We start from the raw sequence: 23,622 nt of genomic DNA on the forward strand, positions 1-23,622 counted from the left end.
GGTGAAGGAGACCATATAGAAATACTCCCGTTCAGAAAGGAGACAGCTACTAATTCGATACTGTTGGCCTCATCCTGCCACCCTAAACATGTCTTGAATAATATCCCCTTTGGGGAACTGTGTAGAACAAAACGGAATTGCTCCAGTGACAGCAAATTTAGAGTGGCAGCATCAGAACTACACAAAAGGTTTAAGAACAGAGGGTACAGTGAGCACACCATTGATTTAGCTCAGGAGAAAGTGAATGGCATTACCAGAAAGGAGTTAGTCACCTACTCTAGGAGAAAGCAACCAAGGAGAGGAGGATATAACACGGAGGGGATAGTGGGTAAAAACAAAAGTGTCACCAAACCATATTTCGTAACACCATATAGCGTAAATTTTGGACAAATTAAGGCTATCATCAGAAAATACATACCAGTATTGGAATCTGATCCGATACTAAAAGAAATAGTGTCGGAAGGTATAGAAATAGTATCTAAAAAAGGCCCCTCAATAGGCTCAAAAATTTCGCCCAGTCTGTTCCAGAGTAACGAATTGTCTAGTAGCAAATATAATTGGTTAAAAACTGTGGGAAATAGGAAATGTGGACATACAAGATGTCTCACGTGTGACCATATGGTAAACACTGACACGGTGACATCTTGTTCCACAGGCAACCTATATAAACTACGGGATTTCACAAACTGTAATACTAAGTCTATCGTCTATGTAGCCACCTGCACCATCTGCAAGATACAGTATGTAGGTTGTTCTAGTAATTCTCTAAAAATGAGATTTAGAAAACATGTCTCAGATGCTAAAAGCAATATTACAGGTATGTCGATGCTATCCCGTCACTTTAGGGAGGTACATGGAGGAGATGTGACGGGCCTACGGGTATCGGGAGTAGAAAGGGTTACTTTGGGTCCGAGGGGGGGAGATCTTAGGAATAAACTTTTTAACAGGGAGGCATATTGGATATTCCTCCTTAGCACGAGGCATCCCCTCGGTCTTAACAAGAGATTAGATTTAGCTCTCACTTGCCCTTAGACCCCAAATAGATAGTCATGTGCAAATGTATTATCAACATAATTAAGTATGATACATATATAAATTAATATCTAATTGTGAATTAATATACACTAATAATAAATATTCTAAATTAAAAACATGATACCTATACTACTGTTCTTGCAGATGAGTACTTGTATTTGGTTTTCCTCGACTCAAGTCAGGAATCAATGATGTAAATGTTTACATTGTTCTTTAGAATAATCCTATTGTAACAACAAATGCCTTGGGTGCACCTAGGTGTGAACATGTTCCAAAAAATTGGTGTTTCCCAACTCGATGCTCCAGCGCCATGTTTTGTATGTGAACGATTTTATGATGTGTATGGTCATGTGACCGCTATTTTGTGTATTTTAAGACGTTCATTGTGGTTGTTTGTTACCTACGACTAAGCACTCCGGTGCGAAACGCGTCAGGCTTCTGTGTACTGCGTCCTGCTGAAATAAAATTCTGAGTTTTTACCTGCATACTACAGTTCTGTGCCGGACTATCTTCTTTGCTGTCAATTGTGTGAGCCGGAGGCGGAACCGGCGTGTCCGCAGCACGAACTCAGGAGCAGCTGCGGGTGTGGTGAGCGGCAATCCATTTTGTGCATATTATATATATATATATATATATATATATATATATATATATATATACACACACACACATACACACACACACACACAATTTCCTGTGAAACGGCCGCAGCATTATATTTTGGTATTTCTGTTATGCCAGATAAGCATATATTTGCATCATGTGCAACTCATTGTGGTATGTGAAGTCTGTTTGAGACTGCTGACCAATCATACAAGAATACGTCTAGCATTATTTACCAATAACAAAATTAAGTGAGTGTCTACTTGCACCTTTTTCTGCCCTTTTTATTGTGAAATATGAAAACCTGGTCTTTTTGTATGTTTGTAGAGGGAACTAGGAGCTGCTGCAAGTAACACTGCTGTAGGATATTGGGACATGGCCGCAGCGAAGATACTGTAACACTAGCAGCTTAAAAAGAGTAGAGATTACCCTATTCCTTTTCAGAGTCATTTGCTTCCAGAGCCCATATTCTGTACTCAGGAGATCCCACCTAAACTTCTTGGCCTGATGGAGCAGCAGGGGCACTATTATGAAATAATATTGGAGTAGAATTAATGGAAGATTTTCTGCCAAAATTTTCTGTTTGCTACGTGGAATCAGCCTGACATTGTGCTGAAGTGGCCAGTGGTTTATTTCAGTACAGTACTTTATCCAAAAAGGCACCCCTGCCAGGGAAAGAGCGGGTTGATATGACTGAAGATGGTCACACTGGACTGACTCATAATGCTGCCCTCCAGGGTAACTGCAAACACAAAACTACATATTATACTGTACACAGTAGTTATTTATGTCAAATGCTAAAGCAAACCAGTAACTACATATATTGTGTTTCTCAGGGAAGATGTGGAATGTACCATAAATGGAGTTTCCTGGTTTGCATAATGTGATGACCTCTTAGGACTTGTTGAGCTGGCCACTGTGTAATATGCAATTCTTAAGGCAGGGGTGTTCAAGAAAAGACCTCAAAGGGGTACTCCAGCCCTAAGACATCTTATTCCCTACCCAAAGGATAGGGATAAGATGTCTGATCGCGGGATTAGATGTCTGATCTCTCATGCAGCACCCACCGGTCTCAGCTGCACGAAGCGATGATTGCTCAGTGTCTGAAGCCTCACGACCACAGGGCCAGAGTATGTGATGTCATGCCCTGCCCCTTCAATGCAAGCTTATGGGAGGGGGAGTGATGTCCGCCACGCACCTCCCATAGACTTTTATTGAGGGGGTGGGCGTGACGTCACACGGGGGTGGAGTGGAGACGTCACAATACTCTGGCCCTGTGGTCGTGAGGCTTCAGACACAGAGCGAACATGGCTTTGTGCAGCTAAGACAGGTGGGTGCTGCATGAGAGATCGGACATCTTATCCCCTATCCTTTGAATAGGGGATAAGATGTCTTAGGGCTGGAGTACCCCTTTAAGGTCTTTTCTTGAACATCTCTGCCTTATCACCTCTGCCTAAAGAATTGCATGTCTTAGGGCTGGAGTACCCCTTTAAGATCAGTTTGTTTTCACTGTAGGTGTCTTTGTTCAACCCCTTTGAAATACAGGATGCATCAAATATTATATATTACTATAGGTAATATTTGTAGTTCTTTATATCTGTAGGCTGAGCCACTGCTATTGCTACATGCTAGGCTCAATTTATACTAGTCAATAGTGCACATTCTGGGTAAATGGTAACATGCGGGCTATAATAATAATAATACAAATAAAATAATTTTACTTTTGTTATATATGGTAGTATATGTACAGCCAGCAAAACCAACTATGTGCTACCTGGTATACATTTTGTTGTTCATGTAGGTAGTAATGCCAGATTTATATATACCATAAGATGTACAGTTACATTGATGTTTATGCCCATCAAACACCAACACCACTGAATGTAATGTGAACCTAGTTTAATTTAGTTTTTTACCTTCTTAAAGTTTATTTATTTTCAGTAATAAAACATGCTCAGAAGTTTCTTATATGGGCACTGTCAGACCCAAAGACTTTTTATATGTTTTTACTGATGAAAATTAAAGATCTTTTGTTATATGGTTGTTTAAAATGTGTTGAATATTTAATAAAGAAAACGACCGCTGGAAATCAGAACACTAGGGGTCCCCATAACTACTGGGACACTAACCAGTCCTGCAGCAGCATCAGCTTGTCCATGAGTCATGGACCAGAGATGACTCATGGACAAGATTGCATGAGCAGACACACCAATCACCTCCCACCATCACAAGGGACGGACACTCCCCCTTCCCCTGAGAGGATTTCTAACACTGTGAGCCAATGAAAAGAGGTATTTTTATAATAAATATAGGTGATAAAGGCATAAACATGGTCAGGATTAGGTGTTGTGTAACATATTTAAAAAAAAAATTTTTTGTGGGAACTGATAGGTAGGTTTTAAAGCTTATTGGTCCTGCCAACAATAAAATGGTGCACTAGCTTCACTTAAAGAGGTCTTCTGAGACTTCATTGATCATTCTCAGGACATGCCACCAATCGGCTGTTTGCCAGAGCCAAGGTGCCCGCGTATACAATAAAGAGGCAGATTAACACATAGGAGAAAACTCACCAATACTTTAACCAGAAAACTGGTGTAACTGGTGCAACGCTTTACATTTTTCTGCAAAACCAATAAAAAAAAAAATCTAAATGTTTGTGAAAAAAAGTGATTGCTCAAAAATGTGCATGATTCTCTGTCAAAAACCTACAAAAACACATTGATAAATTCCCTCATTGTGTAGTGGCCATGTTAGGTCACTGGATCTCTGCTTCCATTGAAATTAATGGTATTTCAGGAAATTGTTGTGATGACCCATATTACGGTACATCATGCAAAGGATTTGCATGTCTCTAAGCCTTACTAATAATATCTTTATCTGAATAATGCCTCCCAAGATTATTAATCCTAACTAAAAGTGGGCTCATTCTCAGCTGAACCTGTTGGGCTTGGAAAGTCAAGGCCCGCCTGCCTACCAGAGTTTATTTAAACAGATAAATCTATATTTATTGATATAAGTGTATTCAATGTACAAAAGAGGTGGCAGCCATATACCCAAGAGATGAAATGGAGGCAGAATCCCATATTTCCACCAAAGAAATGCAAAAAGAGTAAGTACAGATATACTGTATGTATAAGCAGCATTTTCTTTGCATTCCAGTTATCACTGGCTCTAAAATGACCCCGACCACGCAAACTTACACGCATCCACCCACGTATATAAATTAAATTTGCTACAGATAAATGAACAAAAGGAACAGTCAACATCAAAGGCTTAGACTGGAATGTTGTATTCATGCATTTCAAAGCTAAAATTACCACTGAAACACATGGATGACACCAGTCACAAGTTGTGTAAGAGCCCACATACAATGTATATTTATAAGAACATCTATAGCATGGAGCTTCCTTTTCCATATTTCAAAAGGAAATAAATCCTTTAACTACGATTTGCTGAAGACAAATGCTACATTTTTAAACAAATCTCCATACGCCTGGACTTAAAAAGATAATTTGCCTTTCATGTACCCATAGCCATTTGACTGAGAAGCCTACTGGGGTAGATCCGACTCTACAATTTGGCCATACGCACATTATGGCACACTTGGGTCAAACAAAACACACGCTGGGGGGAGGTTTATCAAAACCTGTCCAGAGGAAAGTTGCTGAGTTGCCCATAGCAACCAATCAGATCGCTTCTTTCATTTTTGAAAATGCCTCTGAGAAATGAAAGAAGCGATTTGATTGGTTGCTATGGGCAACTCAGCAATTTTTCCTCTGGATAGGTTTTGATAAATCTCCGCCACTATGTCCAATGTAGCACACTATAGCATCATGTTTCGGCAACCTGCAGACTATATTTCTTGGTGTACTGTAAAGAAACCAAATTCTCCCACTAGAAGGAATCCAAATAGAGTCAAAAATATGTGAACACTAGAACAAGCTAGAATGTTATGCAGGCTCTGAATGAATATATGGTTACAGACACAGCTCTATAGGATAACATAAAAACTATATTTAGGATTTGTACCATGTAAACCTGGTAGAGATACTAGGAGCACTTCCCTAACAAAATGTTTTAACGGGAATCACACCCTTTACAAATGGTATATACTGAAATTATAAGTAACTGCCTATGGGTGGAAATGATGCATGTGACATTGTGACTACCTTGGTTATAATTATAGTATTTTGCTGCTTTATATTGCTGTATAACCTAAACAACTTTATAGATGACATCCTTCAACAATGGATAAGAACACTGCTGGTTTAACTTCTAAAGTGTTGCCAGAGTAAAGCAAAGTGCAGACTGGAAAAAACAAAGAATCATATTTTTTTAAAGAAATTCACTAGGAGATGCACATAAGAGGCATTAAAGTGGTACTCCGCTGCTCAGGGTTTGGAACAAACTGTTCCGAATGCTGGAGCTGGTGTCTGGAGCTTGTGACATCATAGCCCCGCCCCCTCATGATGTCACACCTCGCCCGCCCAATGCAAGTCTGAACAGTTTGTTCCAAACACTGAGCAGCGGAGTACCCCTTAAAGGAAATTGCATGCAATAGACATGCCGTATTGAATCATGTTTTGCACCATGTAGTACATATTTAACAAACAGTATGTCAAATGGTTGTGGCTAAACTTGCAATGATTGTTTCAAATTTACTGATTTGATGCAATCATATACAGTGGGGGGAAAAAAAGAGTGTGCAAGTTCTCCCACTTAAAAAGATTAGAGAGGCCTGCCATTTTCCATCATTGGTATACCTCAACTAAGAGACATAATGAGAAAAAAAAATCCATAAAATCACATTGTCTTATTTTTAAAGAATGTATTTGCAAATTATGGTGGAAAATAGGTATCAAGTCCATCTCAATACTTTGTTATATACCCTGCTGCTGCTGCTACCTAATGGGGGCTGCTGCTGCTGCTGCTACCTAATGGGGGCTGCTGCTGCTACCTAATGGGGGCTGCTTCTGCTACCTAATGGGGGTGGGCTGCTGCTACCTAATGGGGGTGGGCTGCTGCTGCTACCTAATGGGGGTGGGCTGCTGCTGCTACCTAATGGGGGTGGGCTGCTGCTGCTACCTAATGGGGGTGGGCTGCTGCTGCTACCTAATGGGGGTGGGCTGCTGCTGCTACCTAATGGGGGTGGCTGCTGCTGCTACCTAATGGGGGTGGGCTGCTGCTGCTACCTAATGGGGGTGGGCTGCTGCTGCTACCTAATGGGGGTGGGCTGCTGCTGCTACCTAATGGGGGTGGGCTGCTGCTGCTACCTAATGGGGTGGGCTGCTGCTGCTACCTAATGGGGGTGGGGCTGCTGCTGCTACCTAATGGGGGTGGGCTGCTGCTGCTACCTAATGGGGGTGGGCTGCTGCTGCTACCTAATGGGGGTGGGCTGCTGCTGCTGCTACCTAATGGGGGGGGGCTGCTGCTGCTGCTACCTAATGGGGGTGGGCTGCTGCTACCTAATGGGGGTGGGCCTGCTGCTGCTACCTAATGGGGGGTGGGCTGCTGCTGCTACCTAATGGGGGTGGGCTGCTGCTGCTACCTAATGGGGGTGGGCTGCTGCTGCTACCACCTAATGGGGGTGGGCTGCTGCTGCTGCTACCTAATGGGGGGGGCTGCTGCTGCTGCTACCTAATGGGGTGGGCTGCTGCTGCTACCTAATGGGGGGGCCGCTGCTGCTGCTACCTAATGGGGGGCCGCTGCTGCTGCTACCTAATGTGGGGGCCGCTGCTGCTGCTACCTAATGGGGGGGCCGCTGCTGCTGCTACCTAATGGGGGGGGCCGCTGCTGCTGCTACCTAATGGGGGGGGGCCGCTGCTGCTGCTACCTAATGGGGGGGCTGCTGCTACCTAATGGGGGGGGGCTGCTGCTGCTGCTACCTAATGGGGGGGGGGCTGCTGCTGCTGCTACCTAATGGGGGGGGGCTGCTGCTGCTGCTACCTAATGGGGGGGGGCTGCTGCTGCTACCTAATGGGGGGGGGGCTGCTGCTGCTACCTAATGGGGGGGGCGGCTGCTGCTGCTACCTAATGGGGGGGGCCGCTGCTGCTACCCAATGGGGGGGGGCCGCTGCTGCTACCCAATGGGGGGGGGGCTGCTGCTACCCAATGGGGGGGGGCTGCTGCTGCTGCTACCCAATGGGGGGGGGCTGCTGCTGCTGCTGCCTAATGGGGGGGGGCTGCTGCTGCTGCTGCTACCTAATGGGGGGGGGCTGCTGCTGCTGCTACCTAATGGGGGGGGGGGCTGCTGCTGCTGCTACCTAATGGGGGGGGGGCTGCTGCTGCTGCTGCTACCTAATGGGGGGGGGGCTGCTGCTGCTACCTAATGGGGGGGGGCTGCTGCTGCTACCTAATGGGAGGGGCTGCTGCTACCTAATGGGGGGGGCTGCTGCTGCTACCTAATGGGGGGGGCTGCTGCTGCTACCTAATGGGGGGGGGGCTGCTGCTGCTACCTAATGGGAGGGGCTGCTGCTACCTAATGGGGGGGGGGGCTGCTGCTGCTACCTAATGGGGGGGGGGGGCTGCTGCTGCTACCTAATGGGGGGGGGCTGCTGCTGCTGCTGCTGCTACCTAATGGGGGGGGCTGCTGCTGCTGCCTAATGGGGGGGGCTGCTGCTGCTGCTGCTACCTAATGGGGGGGGCTGCTGCTGCTACCTAATGGGGGGGGCTGCTGCTGCTACCTAATGGGGGGGGCTGCTGCTACCTAATGGGGGGGGCTGCTGCTGCTGCTGCTACCTAATGGGGGGGGCTGCTGCTGCTGCTACCTAATGGGGGGGGCTGCTGCTGCTGCTACCTAATGGGGGGGGGGGCTGCTGCTGCTGCTACCTAATGGGGGGGGGCTGCTGCTGCTGCTACCTAATGGGGGGGGGCTGCTGCTGCTACCTAATGGGGGGGGCTGCTGCTGCTGCTGCTACCTAATGGGGGGGGGCTGCTGCTGCTACCTAATGGGGGGGGCTGCTGCTGCTGCTGCTACCTAATGGGGGCTGCTGCTGCTGCTGCTACCTAATGGGGGCTGCTGCTGCTGCTACCTAATGGGGGGCTGCTGCTGCTGCTACCTAATGGGGGCTGCTGCTGCTGCTACCTAATGGGGGGCTGCTGCTGCTGCTACCTAATGGGGGCTGCTGCTGCTGCTACCTAATGGGGGCTGCTGCTGCTGCTACCTAATGGGGGCTGCTGCTGCTGCTACCTAATGGGGGCTGCTGCTGCTGCTGCTACCTAATGGGGGCTGCTGCTGCTGCTGCTACCTAATGGGGGCTGCTGCTGCTGCTGCTACCTAATGGGGGCTGCTGCTGCTGCTGCTACCTAATGGGGGCTGCTGCTGCTGCTGCTACCTAATGGGGGCTGCTGCTGCTGCTGCTACCTAATGGGGGCTGCTGCTGCTGCTGCTACCTAATGGGGGCTGCTGCTGCTGCTGCTACCTAATGGGGGCTGCTGCTGCTGCTGCTACCTAATGGGGGCTGCTGCTGCTGCTGCTACCTAATGGGGGCTGCTGCTGCTGCTGCTACCTAATGGGGGCTGCTGCTGCTGCTGCTACCTAATGGGGGCTGCTGCTGCTGCTGCTACCTAATGGGGGCTGCTGCTGCTGCTGCTACCTAATGGGGGCTGCTGCTGCTGCTACCTAATGGGGGCTGCTGCTGCTACCTAATGGGGGCTGCTGCTGCTGCTGCTACCTAATGGGGGCTGCTGCTGCTGCTGCTACCTAATGGGGGCTGCTGCTGCTGCTGCTACCTAATGGGGGCTGCTGCTGCTGCTGCTACCTAATGGGGGCTGCTGCTGCTGCTGCTACCTAATGGGGGCTGCTGCTGCTGCTGCTACCTAATGGGGGCTGCTGCTGCTGCTGCTACCTAATGGGGGCTGCTGCTGCTGCTGCTACCTAATGGGGCTGCTGCTGCTGCTACCTAATGGGGGCTGCTGCTGCTACCTAATGGGGGCTGCTGCTGCTACCTAATGGGGGCTGCTGCTGCTACCTAATGGGGGCTGCTGCTGCTACCTAATGGGGGCTGCTGCTGCTACCTAATGGGGGCTGCTGCTGCTACCTAATGGGGGCTGCTGCTGCTACCTAATGGGGGCTGCTGCTGCTACCTAATGGGGGCTGCTGCTGCTACCTAATGGGGGCTGCTGCTGCTACCTAATGGGGGCTGCTGCTGCTACCTAATGGGGGCTGCTGCTGCTACCTAATGGGGGCTGCTGCTGCTACCTAATGGGGGCTGCTGCTGCTACCTAATGGGGGCTGCTGCTGCTACCTAATGGGGGCTGCTGCTGCTACCTAATGGGGGCTGCTGCTGCTACCTAATGGGGGCTGCTGCTGCTACCTAATGGGGGCTGCTGCTGCTACCTAATGGGGGCTGCTGCTGCTACCTAATGGGGGCTGCTGCTGCTACCTAATGGGGGCTGCTGCTGCTACCTAATGGGGGCTGCTGCTGCTACCTAATGGGGGCTGCTGCTGCTACCTAATGGGGGCTGCTGCTGCTACCTAATGGGGGCTGCTGCTGCTACCTAATGGGGGCTGCTGCTGCTACCTAATGGGGGCTGCTGCTGCTACCTAATGGGGGCTGCTGCTGCTACCTAATGGGGGCTGCTGCTGCTACCTAATGGGGGCTGCTGCTGCTACCTAATGGGGGCTGCTGCTGCTACCTAATGGGGGCTGCTGCTGCTACCTAATGGGGGCTGCTGCTGCTACCTAATGGGGGCTGCTGCTGCTACCTAATGGGGGCTGCTGCTGCTGCTACCTAATGGGGGGGGCTGCTGCTGCTGCTACCTAATGGGGGGGGCTGCTGCTGCTGCTGCTGCTACCTAATGGGGGGGGCTGCTGCTGCTGCTGCTGCTACCTAATGGGGGGGCTGCTGCTGCTGCTGCTGCTACCTAATGGGGGGGGGCTGCTGCTGCTGCTGCTACCTAATGGGGGCTGCTGCTGCTGCTACCTAATGGGGGGGGCTGCTGCTGCTGCTGCTACCTAATGGGGGGGGCTGCTGCTGCTGCTGCTGCTACCTAATGGGGGGGGGGCTGCTGCTGCTGCTGCTACCTAATGGGGGGGGGGCTGCTGCTGCTGCTGCTACCTAATGGGGGGGGCTGCTGCTGCTGCTACCTAATGGGGGGGGCTGCTGCTGCTGCTACCTAATGGGGGGGGCTGCTGCTGCTGCTACCTAATGGGGGGGGCTGCTGCTGCTGCTACCTAATGGGGGGGGCTGCTGCTGCTGCTACCTAATGGGGGGGGCTGCTGCTGCTGCTACCTAATGGGGGGGGCTGCTGCTGCTGCTACCTAATGGGGGGGGCTGCTGCTGCTGCTACCTAATGGGGGGGGCTGCTGCTGCTGCTACCTAATGGGGGCTGCTGCTGCTGCTACCTAATGGGGGCTGCTGCTGCTGCTGCTACCTAATGGGGGCTGCTGCTGCTGCTGCTACCTAATGGGGGCTGCTGCTGCTGCTACCTAATGGGGGCTGCTGCTGCTGCTACCTAATGGGGGCTGCTGCTGCTGCTACCTAATGGGGGCTGCTGCTGCTGCTACCTAATGGGGGCTGCTGCTGCTGCTGCTACCTAATGGGGGCTGCTGCTGCTACCTAATGGGGGCTGCTGCTGCTGCTGCTACCTAATGGGGGCTGCTGCTGCTGCTACCTAATGGGGGCTGCTGCTGCTGCTACCTAATGGGGGCTGCTGCTGCTGCTACCTAATGGGGGCTGCTGCTGCTGCTACCTAATGGGGGCTGCTGCTGCTGCTACCTAATGGGGGCTGCTGCTGCTGCTACCTAATGGGGGCTGCTGCTGCTGCTACCTAATGGGGGCTGCTGCTGCTGCTACCTAATGGGGGCTGCTGCTGCTGCCTAATGGGGGCTGCTGCTGCTACTACCTAATGGGGGCTGCTGCTGCTACTACCTAATGGGGGCTGCTGCTGCTACTACCTAATGGGGGCTGCTGCTGCTACTACCTAATGGGGGCTGCTGCTGCTACTACCTAATGGGGGCTGCTGCTGCTACTACCTAATGGGGGCTGCTGCTGCTACTACAACATACAGGGGGCTGCTGCTACTACTGCCAAAAGCAGGCTGCTGCTGCTACTACTAGTACTACCTAAAGATGGCTGCTACTACTACCTAAAGTGGGACTGATACAACTATAAGTGGGACGGTTGCTACAAACATATGGGGGGGAGGATGCACCTAACTACCTAATGGGGGGTGTGGGCTACTTTCTCTTCCCACGACCCACTTTTGTACTGTATAGAGCGCTATAAGTGCTGGACAAGTACAGAGCCTAAAATGTTTGTCTGGCAGGTTATGTGGAGACGAGTTGTGGATGGAAGAATCGACATGACGGTCTGGGCTGGATGGAGAAGAAAAAGGAATGTGAATGGCTCCAATAAGAAAAGACGTCACCAGATGTAACTGTATGTAATCACTTATATGGTCTTCAGAGCCTATGTAGAGCTGAGGTCACTAACGTTTGTGTACAGTGGTTAATTCAGAATCAGTATGGCAATATTATTCCATTACTATGTGTGGGTAATTTATAGTCATGGTGTGGTACAATAATGTATTCCTTGTATAGAGGTATTGCTGGTGATACTAGTCTGTGTATAGTGGTGTTATTCAGTATCATTATGGTAGTATTATCCTGTCAGTATATGGTGGTAACCTGTAGTCATGGTGTGGCAGTATAATTTGACCCTTGTATAGTGTTGTTATTGATGATACTGGTCTGTGTATAGTGGTGTTCTTCAGTATCAGTATGTTGGTATTATACCGTCACTATATGGTGGTAATGGTAGTGGTCATGGAGTGGTGGAATTATTTGTCTCTTGTATAGTTTTGTTATTGTTGATACTGGTCTGTGTATAGCAGTGTCAGTATCAGTATGGTGGTATTATCCAGTCACTATATGGTGGTAATGGTTGTGGTCATGGTGTGGTGGAATTATTTGTCTCTTGTATAGTGTTATTAGTGGTGATACTAGTTTGTGTATAGCGGTGTTCGTATCAGATTGGTGATATTATCCCATCACAATATGGTGGAAATGGTAGTGATCATGGTGTGGGTCAAGAATTTATCCAATGTATAGTGGTGATATTGGTCTTTCTATAGTGGTTTTTATATAATAACAGTATGATTGTTATAGCAGTAGCAAGATCACGTCCTGGTGTGGAGGTATTCATTTATGTTTTTAAACCCCAACCTGTGAGAAAATCCTGCATACACCCCTGGTGATGAATACACTTTATGCACCACTATTCTCTTAAGTTTGCAGGCTGGGGGGACCTCCTGAATGAGATTCGCCTAATGCCTTAAAAAGTCTAGAGCCGCCTCTGAACTACTGATTGTAATTTTTTATTTTGTTCAACTAGCAAAATGCTAGGAAATCTCCAAAGTTGCCTTTACACATGAGTGCATTGACAGGCACCTCTCAACAGGGAAATTTTATAGCTGAGAGATTGGCAGCAAAAGAAGACCTGTCATGTGGATACTAAATCAGTGCTAAACATTACATTACCCTAATGAACCAAGTGATTTTCAGGACCGTACCGCTTCAACGAAGAAAAATGAACAAACTTTGTTGAGATATTTAAAGGGAGCATGAAAATGGCGAGTAAAAGACTGCAAAGATCTAGGCATAACTAAGGCAGGTACTGTACAGTATACACTGCGTCTTGTGGTTCTAAGAGTATATCTATATCTCTATACTCACTTAAGATGCCCCTGCCTTATTATTTACATTACTCTTACATCATGATTTTCCTGAAACATGTATTATGTTAAAAAATTTTAATATTCTGTTGCTGCATGTGCATATTAAATGACACTTACATAAAATCAGGGCTGTGGAGTCGGAGTCGGACGAAATTTTGGGTATTTGGAGTCTGAGTCGGCAAACAATGCACCGACTCCTACTAAATTTAGATTGGAATAAAAAAAAAAAAAGCAAGTTTAAATGTCCCAATTCACAAAGAGTTATAATTAATGACTTCTCTACTGTAAGAATAAAGACCAATGCATGCAGTGCCTCACGTAACCGCAAAACGAACATGTTAAGTGATTGTGAAGAAGCATGCTTTTCATGTGCTTTACTATATGGCACGCAACGCACAATTAGGAGCGGCAATACTTATACTTTCCATAGTGTTGTGTTCTGCTGTTACAGGGAACCCATGGGTAACCTAGCCTCTCACTGATAAGGGATTAAGTAAACATGTTTTTGCAGGACTAGAGACACTTGTATAAGTGAAGGGAATGGAGGGTCTATAGTTCAAGACTGAAGCTGTAAACCATGCCCTCTGCCATAGACTTGCATTAAGGGGGCGGGCCATGATGTCACGAGGGGCGGAGCCATGACATGCTGCTCCGTCCCCTGTATCGCCCATCATTACGCACAGAGCGAACTTGCTCTGTGTAGTAATGAAAGCGTGGTGCCGCAGCGGCGATCCCGGGGGTCCCCAGCAGTGGGACCCCGGCGATCTGACATCTTATCCCCTATCCTTTGGATAGGGGATAAGATGTCTAGGGGCGGAGTACCCCTTTAAACATGACTATGGGATTCTACTAGGGAAATCATAATAAATTCCCCTTCCTGGATCCTCCCACTGCCCTATCTTCAGCAGCAGATCAGCACACAAACTGTTCAATACAGTAGACTGTTGGCTTCCTAGCCAGTAGTCCTATGATAATGACATGTATGTTGCCTTTCTTTCCTTCAAGGAATGTATAAAATACATTTGCATATTAATACAGAGGAGTCAGGGAGTCTGAAGTACAAGAAACTCCGGAGTCTGAGTATTTATCTACCGACTCCACAGCCCTGCATAACATGAAGATGAAAACATCACAATGGGCCAGATTTACTATTGCAAATGCACCAAAATTCCCAGTGTACACAATATTATAGTCACATAAGTGTGGTGTAGGTATAAAAAAAATTACTAAATACGAGTACATTAGAGCAAAAAATGCCTCTGAAAGTTACAAAAAGTTTAATCCAAAAATACAAAATAAGGATAGTGCTAATATTGAAAAAAACAAAAACAGAAAAACCTTTTCTAACCTAAATAAGTGAAAAAAAATATACAAGACCAATAACATAGATAGACAACAGGTAAAAGTAGTATAAAATAACTAACAATTTAAAAGTTGGCCTTAACTTAAGCTAGAAAGTCTAAGAATGTAAGAGATTTATCAAACAGCCTGATACAATTTGATAATTTGTGAGCAGTCTTTGATTGTCTAGTCTAAGAGTACACCATCTAAGAACTAGACAGTTTTTGTAAATCTAGGACAATATTTACAGCATAAGATATCAGTACATAGAGGGAAGATACATTAAAAAATATTAACCACAACTGCTACATGTCTTGTACCAAAACATCCCACTCGATGTAAAATATTGCTTACATTTTAAGACAAACTGGGGGGTTGTGAATGATAATTAAATGTTGGCTAAAATAGACTGTTTTCTACAATTATCTGGCAGTCACGCCATCGTATGACTTTTTACTACTTCCCCTCAGTGGAAATATAAGAGAAGAAATGGTCTAAGACTGTGCTGACACTTAATAGACATCACCATAGTCTATGTAGATGTAACAAGCAGACACAGCTAGGGAGGACACTGACCACAGTCTGCCTGCTTCATTCACTAGGCAGGCAGGAAGAGGAGGCATAGGTCAACTGTGGAGAGTGAAGTGACCATTTTTCTTTTTAAGTACTCCCATCAGACATTAGTGTACACCATGGGTGGCCACATAGACTGTGTGTGTATTCATACATTATATATATATATATATATATATATATTTACAGTTAAACTTCTTGAAGAGATCACTCCCATTATTATTATTATAATTTTTTTTTTTTTTTTTGAGACCATCACCCTCTTATCCAGACCAGATTTCGTAAGACAGATTTTCAGACCATACATTATGCATAGTGGTCATTTTCTTGGAGAGGACCATGTCCTAGAGAACAACTTTTTAGTGAAATTTTGGGTGTATTTCTCAAATAGTTTTTACTATTTATATATGCAAATTGTTCAGCTTACAAGCAGAACTTCACACCAACAGAAATATCTGTGCAGGTGCTTTCAACTCCCACTTGGAGATGAGATTAGTTACACTATGTAAAACTACCGTATATACTCAAGTATAAGCAGAGTTTTTAAGCACGATTTTTCGTGCTGAAAACGCCCCCCTCGGCTTATACTCGAGGGAACTCTCAGCCTGTCAATCCCTTCTCAGTGGTCTTCAACCTGCGGACCTCCAGATGTTGCAAAACTACAGCTGCACATGAACGTCCCTGTGCATCGTCGTCAAGGCAACGTCACTAGTCCAGGGCAGGCCCGGAGCGAGGAGAAGAGGGCCCCCCCGGTGAAGATTGACAGCCCGGAACAACTAACCCTCCCCACCGGACGGTCCCTGCAGCATAGATTGCCCAGACCAGCTCACCCTTCCTTCCCACCGAGGGGAGGTGGGTAGAAAACTAAAGGGGGGGTCTGGATAATGACGGAGGCCGCAGGGGTCTTCAACCTGCGGACCTCCAGAGGTTTCAAAACTACAACTCCCAGCATGCCTGGACAGCCCCTGGCTGAAGGGATTGACAGGCGGTGATGATGAAGGGGGGGGGGGATGATGACGGGGAGTCTGGATGATGACATGGGGGGATGATGTATTTCCCACCCTAGGCTTATAGTCGAGTCAATAACTTTTCCTGGGTTTTTGGAGTGAAATTAGGGGCCTCGGCTTATATTCGGGTCGGCTTATACTCAAGTATATATGGTATTCAACAGATTCTCTTAATAAAGGCTTCTATAATCACACAACATAAAATGTACAAGCTGGCCAAAGTAAAAAAAAAAAAAGAAAAAGAAAAAATAAATCCTAATGAAGTACTTGGCCACCCTTTGACCTATTCTAAAAATAGTGTTCTACCATCATCTGAACAATATACTGTAACAATACAGTTTATTGGATTAGGAAAGCTATGGGAATTATTTTTGCTAGGTACTTTGAAAAGACCTAAGAAAAGGACACTTTGAGTGAAGGAAATGAGATGTAGATGTAATCTGTTCTCTGCTGATGAAGCATATGAGGCTCTCTTATAGTTCTCAATTACACCACATAGGAGAAATTGCGATTCCAATTACAGCTCAGTAATTGAACATTTCTTCCCTGTAACTGTTCATTGCAAATTCATGAGGGGCGGGGGTGTCATGTGGGTCTCCTATCTTTAGATTAGAAGATCTAATACAGTTTAATACACCAAACTGCCTTCAAAATATCTTCTCTCCTACTATACGTCGGGATAAAATCTGTATACAAGAGCAAGCACCATATATTTAAAATGACTATTTTAAAATAGATAACCATCTAGAATTGTCATCTAGCAAAAAAAAATAATTTTCTTCTACTCATTCTACTGGGGTCAGTATAACATCCCACATGCTTCCTTCTCTGCCGGTGTCAGTATCAACCTAGAATTGTAAAACAAAATAAAATACAGGGCAGTGCTGTTTGTTTAGCTGCAATCAATGACATATATGAGATTTATTAGCAAACTCTAGAATAGAAAAAAACTTATTAATTTTTTTTTTGTTATAATATGTTAACATAAACTGCTTGCAAATGGTAACATACTCAACAGATGTATTCTGATAATAAACCCTGTAACCCATCCTACCCCCTCTCAGCGTTGGACCCTGCAGTGCATTTAAGTTCCTCTTTAGAAGACACCCCCGAGATTGTCTGGGAAGGGACTCGCATGAGGAAAAATAATGAGTTGGTTCATGAAAAAAAAAAAAAAAGTAATAGATAATAAAAATCGTTTTATTTTAAGCTACAGCTGCACTGAAAGGTCTATTAATATGCTAGCCCTATTATATATCTTTACTTGCCTAAAAGATCAGATCTTTCTGTAAGAGTACAAATTAAACTGAATAAAACTAAGTTTTTACCTTTACGATACTTAAGTGAATTCACCACTGATCTCCAATGCTGGTGTTTGTATAAGTGTGTTTGTGTATGTATAAGGGCGCGTGTGTGTGTAAATATATAAGTATGTGCGTAGATGTATTCAAGTGTTTGTATAAACAGATATGTATGTGTATATAAGTATGTACTGTTTATAATTGGGTGTGTTTGTGCGCACATGTGAGTGTCTATGTATTGAAGTGTGTGCTCTGGTATGTATAACTAGATTGGTGTGTCTGTAAGTGCATACATAAGTGCTTGAGTGTGTGGCACAGAATGTTATAAGTATCTGCACACTCTATGGGCTACACTCCTGCTCAATGCAGGAGCCGAGCGTTTTCGACCACAGCCGAAGCTGCGGCCGACTCGCCCCATCCATTCACTTCTATGGCAGAGCCGGAGATTGCCGAAGGCAGCACTCAAGCCCTGCCATAGAAGTGTATGGAGGGAGCGTGTCGGCCGCAGCTTCGGCTGTGGTCGAAAACGCTTGGTTCCTGCATTGAGCAGGAGCGAGCCGGGTCCCCGTACAGGAGATGCCAGGGGGCCCCAGCTGTCGGACCCCCCGCGATCTAACACTTATCCCCTATGCTTAGGATAGGGGATAAGTTGTTTTTTCCCACCCATACCGGAGTTCTCCTTTAACTGCTATACAATCCTAGTACCAACAAACACTGTCTAAATAATAAACTGTATCCTGTCTTAATAACAGTAGCTCAGAAAAGCCAAAAAATATTGTACGCACCACCATAAAAAGCTCAAATAATTTAATTTTTGCATAGAGTAACAATAAAAGACAACACAGGCATTAAAGGGGTACTCCTGCAGAATTTTTTTTTTTTTTTTTTTTTTTTTTTTTATCAACTGGTGCCAGAAAGTTAAACAGATTTGTAAATCACTTCTATTAAAAAATCTTAATCCTTTCAGTACTTTTTAGGGGCTGTATAATAAAGAGAAATCCAAAAAAGAAATGCATTTCCTCTGATGTCATGACCACAGTGCTCTCTGCGGTCCTCTGCTGTCCATTTTAGTAACTGTCCAGAACAGGAGAAAATCCCCATAGCAAACATATGCTGCTCTGGACAGTTCCTAAAATGGACAGAAGAGGTCAGAAAAGAGCACTGTGGTCATGACATCAGAGGAAATGCATTTCTTTTTTGGATTTCTCTTTAGTATACAGCCCCTAAAAAGTACTGGAAGGATTAAGATTTGAAGTGATTTACAAATCTGTTTAATTTTCTGGCACCAGTTGATTTAAAAAAAAAAAAAAAAGTTTTCCACAGGAGTAACCCTTTAACCTCTTAAGGACCAAGGACGTATGAGTAAGTCCTTGGTCCCGCTCCCGTGATATAACGCAGGGTCCCACGGTGACCCCACATTATATCACGGCGGGCCCGGCGTCATAGTGAAGCCGGGACCCGCCGCTAATAGCGCGCGCAACTGATCGCGGTGCCGCGCGCTATTAACCCTTTAGCCGAGCACTCAAAGCTGAGCCACGCCGCTAAAAGTGAAAGTAAAAAGTGCCGGTTAGATCAGTGGGCTGTTCGGGATAGCCGCGGCGAAATCGCGGCATCCCAAACAGCTTACAGGACAGCCGGAGGGTCCCTACCTGCCTCCTCGCTGTCCGATTGCCGAATGACTGCTCAGTGCCTGAGATCCAGGCATGAGCAGTCATGCTGCAGAATCATCGATCACTGGTTTCCTATGAGAAACCAGTGATCAATGTGAAAGATCAGTGTGTGCAGTGTTTTAGGTCCCTATGGGAGCTATAACACTGCCAAAAAAAAAGTGAAAAAAAAAGTGAATAAAGATCATTTAACCCCTCCCCTATTAACCCCTCCCCATAAGCGGAAAAATAAAAAAAGTTATAGGGGTCAGAAGATGACAATTTTAAACGTATTAATTTTCCTGCATGAAGTTGTGATTTTTTCCAGAAGTACGACAAAATCAAACCTATATAAGTAGGGTATCATTTTAATCGTATGGACCTACAGAATAAAGATAAGGTGTCATTTTTACTGAAAAATTTACTACGTAGAAACGGAAGCCCCCAAAAGTTACAAAACTTCATTTTTTTTTTCCAATTTTGTCTCACAATGATTTTTTTTTCCCGTTTCACCGTAGATTTTTGGGCAAAATGACCGACATCATTACAAAGTAGAATTGGTGGCGCAAAAAATAAGCAATCATATGGATTTTTAGGTCCAACATTGAAAGAGTTATAATTTTTTAAAGGCAAGGAGCAAAAAACGTAAGTGCAAAAACGGAAAAACACCGGTCCTTAAGGGGTTAAGTAATTTAATAATATTACTATTCAGCTAACTATACAACCATAATAGTCACAAGCCTTGAATGTAAGGCCGGCTCTAGCGCCTGCTTTCGAAAACAAAAGCTGATGTTCCGTATGAAGAGATCGTACACTCCTGAGATCGGCGTGGTAAAGTTTAGTGCCAGGAGACTGCGGCATGTTTATAGGTGGGGAAAGAGGGTATGTATACAGTTTGTATCACATAGGATACATTGGCCAGTTATTTGTTGGACCAGAGAACATGAGGCAATATTTAGTCTTTTGTAAGAGCTATGGAAAGAGAACATAACAGTGGGTAATATACACAGACACACAAGCAGACATGATTTATAGCAGCATTAGGAACATGCAGAATGCAGGAGACATCTCAGTTCTTTAACTATCTAACTGTAAATCTAATGTAGCAATCTTCCCAGCTGGAGGGATGTTGCAATATTAAACATTATGAAATTTTAAAAGAAAAAAAAATAGAAAAAAAGGAACCTGAACCACAACATTTATACAATTACTATGAAGATGTGTTTGATCTTTTATTACCATACACATAATAAAGGCCTAATAGGCCTTAAAGGGGTACTCCTCTGCTTGTGATGCCTTAGCCTCACCCCCTCATGATGTCACGCCCCGCTCCCACAATGCAAGTCTATGGGAGGGGGCATGACAGCCATCACGCCCCCTCCCATAGACTTGCATTGAGGAGGTGGGACGTGACATCTTGAGAGGGCGAGGCTATGGAGTCACGAGCTCCCGGCACCGGCTCCAGCGTTCGGAACAGTTTGTTCCAAGCGCTGAGCAGTTGAGTACCCCTTTAAAGTATCAACAATAAAAGTATTTAAGGGACAGGGGTCAAGCATACAACCCAACAGTATTGATGAAGAGAAAAGAAAAGGATACTACTGTCCTAACAGAGCCCTAATTATAGGCCCTACCTGGCACCAACATAGCCATCCTTACAAAGACAGTTTTATTTGCTTAGAAGTTTCTTTTTGGTTTGGCAAAGAAAATAAATGAAGAAAATACATTTTGTATAAGTAGAAAAAAGTTACCATAGAGACTTTTCCACTATCTTGGTCCTGAACACTTCCTCTTGGTCTAGGTTCACAGTACAGTAACAATCTCGCATCTTGTTTGGCCCGGGATACGAAGGAAGATTTTTGGCTTCACCTTAAAAAAAAAAAAAAAAAAAAAACAGGAGATCCATCATTAACTGAGGCTTATAAGAAAGTAAGGCATATATTCTATGTTCACCCAATCTGTAAGGCAGTTAGTATAAACAGGTATTAGCAAGTAGTAAGTACTGATCACCCTGAGGCATTTCACGAGTAACCATTTTTTTCTTCACCATTCTTACAGATATGTTCCATTAAAAAAAAAAATGGAGAAAACCCGTACAGCAAATAAAATAGGTCTTCACAGAAGTCCCTTCAGAAAACACAAACAAAGGTAATGACACCTACAGTAGGTGGAAACATGGGTAATTTATAAAGGGACTTGTGTCCAGATAATGGCACAAATACACAATTTATTGGGTGTATAGCCACTCTTAATAGAATGCATAGTGTGTAAATTCGGGTCCCCACAAGAAATTCTATGATCAGGTGTAAATGAAGAACACTCAAATAAGACAGAAAAAGCCTTTGTTGTCAGGTGCCTGGGAAGTTGTCATACACATAATATGAAGATATAAGTACACATTCACTCCATCTGGTCTTTTCAGAAACCAGAACTGATCAGCTTAAAACGGGTTATCCGGTGGGAGAGTCTAGCCATTGTGTGGGATATTTAAAAAAAATAAATAAATAAATAAAAATACTACCTCCCGCACTGCCTCCACTGACCTGCTCTGGTCCCCATAGCGATGTTCTGGCTTGGCCAGAGATTTACTAAGCTGTAGTATGACACATTGGGCTGCAGCTCAGGAAGACGATCGGATCAGGGGACCAGAGCAGGCATCGTGGGAGTGCTGGAGGGAAGTAGATGTTTATTTTTTTTTAAACCACACAGAATGGGCATAGTTTAAAAAAATAAATAAAATACTTATGCCGGATAATAGCTTTAGAGGGAACCTGACAGCTTGGAGAGGGGATGGAGATAGGGAAGCTCGCAATGCCTGCTCCCGCGTCCTTTGTGCTTAAGAGCTCATTTGCATATTAGCAACGCGAGGGTCTCATTTTTATGTAGTGTACTTTATGGTAAAAATGACATGTTATGTTATATTTACGATTGCAATGAAACTCCATTTCATAGCCTAAGATCTGTAGTTTGTATTTGGTACCATTTTTGATTTGATTAGACTTTTTGATCTTTTTTTTACAAAATAATTTCTGGGATATGAAGTGACCAAAAATCAGCAATTCTGGACTTCTGTTTTCATTTGGTTTAATTAACATAATATTTTAATAGTATGGACATTCCCGCCGACAGCGATACGTTATGTTTATTCTGTTTACATTATTTTATTTATAAAATAGGAAAGGGGGGTAATGTAAACATTTATTAGGGAAGAAGCTTATTCACATTTATTAACACTTTTTTATTATTATCATTATTTTATTCACTATTTTTAGGTCCCCATAGGAGACTATTACATGCAATATTTCAATTGCAAACATTGATCAATCCTATGCATTGCATAAAACTGTTATCAGCGCTCCACTTATACAGGCTGCCGAGGCTGCCTGTATACTTGAGCCCCGATCTGGCAGCACGGAGCAAGGTAAGGGACCTCCGGCTGTCTTCTCAGCTGATGAGTACCCCTTGATTGCACTGACTGGCTGTACTGGTTGGCTGACATCGTTAGTCCTATGTCAAGGCTAGATCTTCTTAATGAGAACCAGTAATGGACCATTTACAGGGGTTGAATATTAGCTTACCAGGCTGATTTTTTTTTTCTCCTCAAGTATGAGGCCCAGCCATCAGCTAGTGAATAAGCAATTATTTATACTTCGGCTGGTCATGTCTTTTGTGCGGGCCTATATAAATTATTGTTGGCCAGTAGCACATTTATCTGTCTAAACAGATGATTTCTTGTTGACAATAATAGAAGTAAACATCAGGAATCAAGTGCTCACTTCTAAGAATTTGGAGGTGTAAAGGGTCTTTTTCATGAGCTCTTCAACCTAATAAAGTCCTAAGTGTTTCTATAACATGCTGGAGAACAATATTGAGGATGAAACAGACACAAAACTGAAACAAAATGGTGTAACCCAGACTAAGTCTTCTAACGGGATACAATTATACCATATACTGTATGAAGATACACAAGTTCCTAACTCCTTTATGGAGAGTCAGCATTCTAAACAGGTCTCACTATTATAGCAGATATACATTTCCTAGAAACCAGCTATATAAACATATCTACATGGCATGGCAATACACTACACTGAGTAACATCAGAATATTAAAGGGCCATTAAGTCTACCATTTATTTCCTAAAATGAAAGGTCTTTGCAGAAAGGCCAGACATATTACAAGATTTGCTCTTTGCCCTACTTACCTGAATGCACCTTCCATCACTACATCACATTACTGTACAATCAATCAGCCGCTGCCTGCTGAACGCTGACGCCCCTGAAGTAAACTGCGTGACCAGTGCGTTTTATACGGTCAGGTGCAGTAAGCCAGCATATCCATTAAAAGGCTATTAAAGCTAAAAATATTAACTGGTGTGACAGATAACAGGTAGACAAGCTCACTGATAAAGGGCGGCTCAGGTCACCGAACACAGGAATGGAG

The 23,622-nt window shown here is 44.9% G+C and overlaps 1 protein-coding gene across 2 annotated transcripts in view; it reads right to left on the bottom strand.

Annotated features, from left to right (window-relative positions):
* RASA3 (RAS p21 protein activator 3) overlaps positions 1-23,622 on the bottom strand; it is a 227,283-nt gene that overhangs the window by 134,136 nt on the left and 69,525 nt on the right. For both annotated transcript variants that reach the window (XM_056555987.1, XM_056555988.1), the window contains exon 2: positions 20,934-21,051. In XM_056555987.1, the coding sequence (XP_056411962.1) occupies positions 20,934-21,051 (118 nt within the window). The remainder of the gene's footprint in view (positions 1-20,933; positions 21,052-23,622) is intronic.

The sequence above is a fragment of the Hyla sarda genome, chromosome 2 (genome assembly GCF_029499605.1).
Source record: "Hyla sarda isolate aHylSar1 chromosome 2, aHylSar1.hap1, whole genome shotgun sequence".
Taxonomy (NCBI): Eukaryota; Metazoa; Chordata; class Amphibia; order Anura; family Hylidae; genus Hyla; species Hyla sarda.